This window comes from Berghia stephanieae, chromosome 7 (genome assembly GCF_034508935.2).
Source record: "Berghia stephanieae isolate SIO BIC M18660-M18661 chromosome 7, UCSD_Bste_1.3, whole genome shotgun sequence".
In the NCBI taxonomy this organism is placed as follows: Eukaryota; Metazoa; Mollusca; class Gastropoda; order Nudibranchia; family Aeolidiidae; genus Berghia; species Berghia stephanieae.
In genome coordinates, this window is record NC_088366.1 from 15,142,504 (window position 1) to 15,150,003 (window position 7,500).

The 7,500-nt window shown below is 37.5% G+C and overlaps 1 protein-coding gene across 14 annotated transcripts in view; it reads right to left on the minus strand.

Annotated features, from left to right (window-relative positions):
* Positions 1–7,500, minus strand: part of LOC144976766 (uncharacterized) — a 71,227-nt gene that overhangs the window by 6,762 nt on the left and 56,965 nt on the right. For all 14 annotated transcript variants that reach the window (XM_078921177.1, XM_078921172.1, XM_078921181.1 and 11 more), the window contains 3 exons: positions 5,917–6,058; positions 3,264–3,431; positions 2,505–2,593 (listed from right to left, as the gene is read on the minus strand). In XM_078921177.1, coding sequence (XP_078777303.1) covers positions 2,505–2,593; positions 3,264–3,431; positions 5,917–6,058 — 399 coding nt within the window. The remainder of the gene's footprint in view (positions 1–2,504; positions 2,594–3,263; positions 3,432–5,916; positions 6,059–7,500) is intronic.

Below are 7,500 nucleotides of genomic sequence, written 5' to 3' on the forward strand. Positions count from 1 at the left end.
ATCATAAATCATTTTAACTGGTTTGGTTGTATCCACTTCGGCAACCTTATGGGGTTCATTTCTGGTATTTCTTTGACATGCTCTTTCTATGTCAGTAGCACTTAATCTTCCTTTTTTTATAATGCTCCCTTTTTGTGATTCACAGCTCGTGAAGTCTTTGAGGGAATATTACATTTTTATTCTGGCCGCATCTTTCATATACTCTTTTTATTGTGCATCTTCTTTAGCTTCCCTAAGCATGTTTTCCATTTATGCTCATTTATCCTTGCGCTTCACTTCTTTGTCGTTCTTTAAATATTTCTTTATTTATAAGTTATTCCTGCTTTCTGATTTAGCACTCTTTTTATACAATATTCTTGAGTCAATATTTCTGTTGACGCTCACACATGATTTGTTTTCCTTCTTCCTATACAATCCTATAATCTTTTTCTACTGTAAAATATATCCATTTCTAATTTCCTTCCAGTAATGTTCAATCTCTTCGATATGACCACTATCTTCATCATTTCCTTCATCCCTGAGGCAATTGAAAAGGTTCTTTGATTGAATTTGGTATTGTTTTTTTTAATGTCTGGAACTTTGAGTTTAAACAAATATAAATAAACAATATATTCCCTTTATTCATCCTCAAGGGGAAATTTGTCTTTTAGAGTCTATTCAAAGAGAAGACTGGAATAATCCACACGTCATTCGCAGTGCAGCGCGGCAAAGTGTTCTAAGGCTATGTGACTTGCTCAAGGCCACACAACGGGACAGGTAGTCAAAATCGATACCTTTTGGGTTCGAAGCAAATATCGTACCGCTGAGCCAGGCTGCACCCGCGTAGTTACCTTGTTGTCGGTGGTCTTATCCTGCCGAAAACGCGATTAAGCTTCGGTTTCAATTGCTGCATTTCCAGATTGTGATAGTTGGCAATGATCGTAACTCTAAAAGCTCTCATGTCCTTTACTTCTTTACCAAATTTTCCCCTCATAGCCACATTATCGATCTCATTCCCTTGGTTTTCTTCTGATAAAATCCATGTATCTCACAACTACAGGCAGAGTTGGACAAATCAACTCTCCAAGCTCTGCCCAAGCACCAATCACGGTTGAGTTAAAAGACGTTCATGAGGAGGACGAGGAGGAATAAGAAGAAGAAGAAGAAGAAGAAGCAGGATACAAATAAAATGAACGAAATTGGCGTCACTCAGTTCTTAATGTTGTTTTAAATCGTAATTTTGGGTGATTAGTTCTCACAGAAGTCCGTCTTACAGACTAAAAACGTTTTGTATTGGTGCAGAATAGGTGAGTATTTTACCCAAATGCACCGCATCAATACTATATTCATGCGCCTCCACTCCAAATCATCAATACCATCAAACATGTTTTTCGACCAAAGGGCACCATTCAAGATAAGCCACTTCACCTTTTCATTTTATTATTTTTTTTCAGGGGAAGTAGGCACCTTTAGATTTATCTAATTATTCATTTGAGGAGCACGCTATATTTGCGGGGAAGCAAATGCTACAAAGCTCAGACACTATTATACTACTGTGTTGTAGAAATTGACACAGATTGAGACGAATCTTTTGAGTGATCTACGATCAAAATCGGTACGACAACAGTCTGTAGGTACACGCAAATGAATCTGGCGACAGGGTGGCCAGTTGGCGATTTCCAACATAAAATAATATATATAAATTCCCTTTATTTATCCCATAGGGGATATTTGTCTTTAGGGTCTATCTATTCCAAGGGAAGACTGGAATAACCCAGGTGTCAGTCGCAGGGCAGCACCGTAAATTGAGCTAGGGCGAGGTGACTTGCTCAAGGCCACACAGCGCAGCAGCGGATGATCGAACTCGGTGCCTTTCGGGTACGAAGCAAAGACGTACCGCTGAGCATTGTTCCCCCTTAAAACTTAGTTCTGTGCTCGTTGGAAAAATAAAATAACATGGGCTGTACGGGGAAAAAAGTGTGAACGTCATCCCTGTTTTTCAAAAAGAACATTCGAGTCCAGAGACTCAGATTTCAACTGAAAGTAACAGATGTGACGTTTCTTCACAATGAAGGTCGACCTGCGGCTGATGCAGACTAAAATCAACAATTCCACTCACTCGATGTCAATAGAGACCTAGATAACCACGCCTCTGGGACAGTAGTCATATCATAATGTAAATAATGGCAGTGATTGGTAAATGTAATATAGAAAAACTACACAAGATTTATTCTCGGTGGTATGTATTTAAATAAAATACCCACTGTTCAAACGCTTGATCAAAAGAACGAAAACAGAAAACTATGTATGTGTAGACTTAAACGTTTATAATATGACCGAGAAAATCGTGTGATAACAAGTCGCCCTTTTGGTGGTATGAAAACAATAACAATGATCAGAGAGAGGTCAATTTCATTCACCTTATTGTTTATAAACAAACATTTATGTTTGTCCGAGCACGCGTGAAGGTGTGTCACATTTTCCATGTTTTGATTGGACAGAAATCTACTGGTTAATAAACTTACCAGCTGCTCACCACTCGACCACTTGAATTGACCTTCTTTCTCTACGTCTGACAAGCCGATCCAGTAATCTCGTCCATTGTTTAGTATATCTGGGGAATTGATGGAATTAATTGGAAACGATAGAATTATTGAATAAACATTTCTGAACAGGCTGGGGAGAAATACGCCAATATGGTCTTGTGGAATTATTTCGCTTTCGGATCGGAAGGTCCTGGGTTCCAGCCTTGCTCGGCGCATAGTTGAGTCCTTGGAACAGACTCTTTACTCACATTCTTTCACCGTATTCATGTGTAAAATGAGTGTCTGGACGTTAACAGGAAAATAAATGTATTATCGCCTAACAAGCGTCATGTCTCGTTCTTTATGTTAAGTGTTGCTGTTGGTCAGGGACCTTTTGTAAAGCACTTTGAGCACGTTTAGTGGATATTGTGCTATATAAAAAAGCTCTAAAGCTCAAAGCACAGGCTCAAGTTGTATAGGGGATGGGGGCATTACATATGCGTCCGCCACTTGCAGTTCAAGCATGAGTAGATGTTTACTTTGTATAAGTTTTAGTTATCCTAAGTGAGAAACAAAGTGATTTCCATAAAGGCACAAAAAGCGAAGAGATTTCATTATTTTCATTGCTTTATATTTCCAGTCGACTGAAATTTGTGCGGGCATCTTAGTTTGTCAACAGTGGAGTCAGTTATAGAGTTGCAACCCCTGTCAGGTAATAAGGCCTGAAAATCCTATATATCTAACTGTAAACAAACTTACATTCAACAAAACTTTGAGTTGAAGCGTCGGGAATCTGCAACAAGCGGCCATCCTCCTTATTGCAAATTTTTTGGGCATCTGTCATATTCATTTTCGTGTTGAAAGTTTTGATGCATTTCTGACCCTTTTTGTACCATTCCCAGCCATCTCTACATGGTGCATTTTTATCTGTTTGAATGAATGGAATTGTTATGGATTGAATAAGTACATTGGAACCCCAGAAGAACAGTGATAGTAGGACCAGCCTAAAACGCCTGTTATAGCCAAATTTCGAGGGGAAAAAACCCAATTGGCCTAAGTTCTCTCTCTCTCTTTATCTCTCTCTCTCTCTCTCTCTCTCTCTCTCTATCTCTCTCTCTCTTTCTTTCTCTCCTGCGTACACTTTCTAGCTGATCGTTTTGTGTGTATGTGCGTGCGTGTGTGTGTGTGTGTGTGTGTGTTTGTACTAGACCCATGTTATACTAAAATTGATGTGCATTTGTATAAAAGACTCCATACACGCTCAGTTCTCATCGAGGGTCGATCGCCGATCAGGCAAACCGGAGTGAAAACGCAATGTGTGTGGCCAAATACCAGGCCGATGAGAGAGGGACGGTCGGTCGCTCGAAAAGCCCGCCTTGCTTAATATTTTTCGAGGCGATCGGCGATCGGGGTCGTGGCAGTATAAAAAATTGGACAATTTTTTTTCTTCGGATTTTCGCTGATTTGACGTAGATTCGTGATCAGCGGCAAATTTACATTAGGTTTGATACCAAGAACTATGTTTTTACTCCAATAATTGATGAAATTAGAAATAGATTTTAATTAATATTGAGGCTATGTGGCCGACAGAACAGTGCCCCTCCCTGTTTTGTGATGGACGAAGTGGTATGACTCTCGCTTTCGGATCGGAAGGTTCAGGTTTCGAGACCCACTCTGAGTGGCGGAGAGTTGAGTCCTTGGAAAAGGCTCTTTACTCACATTCTCTCACCGTACTCAGGCACGTCTACTGGATATTCCGCCAAATAAATGCTGTTATTATTTTTTTAAAATAATATCTTTATAACTTTTGAGTCAGGAAGAGGTAGATAAACAAAAGGTAGAGAGAGAGTATTCACAAACTGGGCCTCGCCAGCTCTCCGGTGCCATTAGCTGTAGGCTAACCGAGATTATTGGAGGCTAATGCTTGTATTTGGAGATATTGAGTGGGTTTTCGCGCCTCTGTTATAACTTATCAGGCTCTTGTCCCTGATATGGACAATAAATTTTACCAATGGCAAAGAGGAAGAAAAATACGGGGATTATAAAATCTCTGTTATAACCGGGCCCCTGTTACATCCGGACATGCAACATGTGGGTTTTATTGTATCATAAATAAATGAAAAGATAAATTAATTATTTCATCATTCTAATTACTCTTCACAGTGCTTCGTCTATTTCTTTAGCACGACGCATAGAACCGTATGATAAGGGACGTCTGGCTGAATGGATAAGACATTCCATTTATCTCCAAATGACTCAAGATAGAGCCTTGATATTAACATCTCGTTGTTTTTTTTAATCTTCGAACAAAGCACTGAGCCCTAATTACTAACTTAGCACTGCACTGAGGCCAGAGAGAACAGGGCAAAGCTTCAAGCACGAATTTCGTCCCAGGCAATTTTGTCAGATCCTTAAAAGACATTTAAAAGCTTCAGTGACATATCCCTTTCAAAATTTGGAACGTTTTTCCTCAAAACTGTCCGGTCAATCAACGCTATGATTAGGACGTGTCTCCGAGAATTCTGCCCGAAAGCCTTTAAATCAAATTTGAAGAGTGGTTTTCCAAAACTCCCTGACTCCGTTTTTCCCATTTAGAGATATTGAGGAATGATTTCCCCTAAGATTTCTCGTGCTCATCCTGTTTATTATTTTATCTTATTTAAACTTCAAATCCATACAAATCTAGCGAAAATCTTGTGCCAATTGATACTTAAAATAAAGTTTTCATTTCAATTTATCTCATACATAGAAAATCTCAAAAAGTAGAAAAATCAACTCCACGAGTTTGGAGAACCGGCCTTCAAATAATATCTGAAAAATTTCTCAGCTTTGTAAAGTTGATGGTGAAATAGAACTAGATTAACTACCACCGTCTCAAAACAACTTTATATCGGAATGAACTAGGACACGGAAATTGAGTTTATAGATATGGAAACAGATCATGTTGACGTTTCGGGTTTCCCCTTTATCAACCAAACAGGATGATTGAAGCACTACAAAGGAATGAGATAATATGGTTTCACCTTAACAACACCTTTATCACATATTATCTCAGTCGTCTGTAGTGTTTCATTCATCCTGTTTTGTTGATACGGAGGGAACCATAAACGTCCACATTATCTGCTTTCGTTTATTAAATTGAAGCCTACATTCAATTCCACACTGTTATTTATTTCTTCGAGCTTATAGCAGCAACGTTTACATTAGACATGACCATGAAACATGATCGGTTTTTTTCTCTATACCTTATCATAGTATTAGTATTTCAAAAGATTTTATTTTAAAATCTTTTTTTTTTTAGCCCAATTTCTACCGTTTTGAGACGGAGGGTCATTTTTACTGGTGCCAGTATTAAAAAAACAAAATGAATAAAGAAAAAAGATAATCTCTAGCTCAACGGAATTAATCTCACCTCGGATTTGACAAATAAAGTGTGTGGCGTGTTTACATGACATGCCATTCCAGTCCCCTCTCCTACTCAACATCACACAATCTTCACCTCCATTTATTAAGAGATCGTTGGGCTCGCCCTTGGCCCAGTCGTTGTAGGATATCTGAGAGACAAGATGATGTGAATCAGGCTTGAAGGTTTGTTCTTATTCACATGGTTCAACGTTCAAATGTTATTTTGGGCAATTTGCTGTATGTCATATTATTATTTGTGTTGTGACCGTCGTATTGATTATCAAATTGTAGATGACGAATGACAGCAATTTTTGCCGTGGCTTTTGGTTTTGATTCATTATTACAAATTTGTATGTAACTCTTTTATGCAATGTCAGTCAACGCAGAAAAATAATCTCAGTGGACCAGCCATGCCAGGTAATCCCCTTCTTATATTTGGTTTCGAACCTCAGACCATATATGACATTGGTTTGAGAGTTTTGCTATTGCAACAAAGATATGTTTTGCTTTATAATTTGTTTTGTAGCACAATTTTGAAATGTTTGAATTCCAAAAATGTTATCTTTAGTTATGCCCTGCCAAAAGAGAATTGCTATTGTGTAATCTTGTTATTAACTTTTTAGTTACATCCTTGGTAAAGTAGATACGTACATTGGCAATTTTCTCAATATTTATTTGAACTTTTATATAGATTATCAGCATTTGAATTCATGGCAAAAGTCCCTGTCGAAAAACAGTCCTAAATTTCTAATTGTTTTTCCTGCTTGTAAAGAATTACCATTTACATCTAAATTCATCACCGGAAAAAGACTATTTATTTGCCCCACATAACATTACTTTTTGTTTGTTTATTTGTATATTTATTTGTTTGTTTGTTTGTTTAAGTTTGTTTACATCTATTCAGCCTTTTATATCCAAAAAAAATTTCAGTATTATTTAGGGTAAAAATTTCTCGTTCATGTCTAGTTCTAGATGTTACGTGTTGCTGTTGTGTTGCAAAGCGCTTTGAGCATGTTTAGTGGATATTGCGCTACATAAAAAGTTCGATTGTTCTTTTTTTTTCTTTTTTTAAAGGAAAGATTTTCAGGAGTAGATTATCCATTTTATACAGTTTTGTATCGTCAGCATAAAAGTGGTTATTCATATCATCATGTTTTATTGAACCTTATCAAAACCATCTGAAACCACATATGCCTGAAGCTGTTCTAAGCAGTATGTGTAAATAGACCGCCTGTTAACAGCAATAATAAAATGGCCATGCCCCAAGTGATGTCCAAATTCAATAAAATCAAATCTTTCATGGAAGACTATGCAACCTGGATGTTTCTTTGATTAAATCTTCTACTGTCTGACATTTTGCAGGATGCATAAAAATGAAAAGTTCTTCGTAAAATGAAATAGTACGGTCAACAACATAAAGTATATTTGATTGGGGGCTTGGGATTAGGGGAGATGACCCTGTGTAACATTCTGCTAGTTTGGTAAGTAGGTTCCGTTATATGTTGGGTAAAATCATGTTCAATATTGACAGAAGATGCTGTAAATTATAAAAAGTTGAAATCATTATCTCCAATCAATTTAAAATGTGATT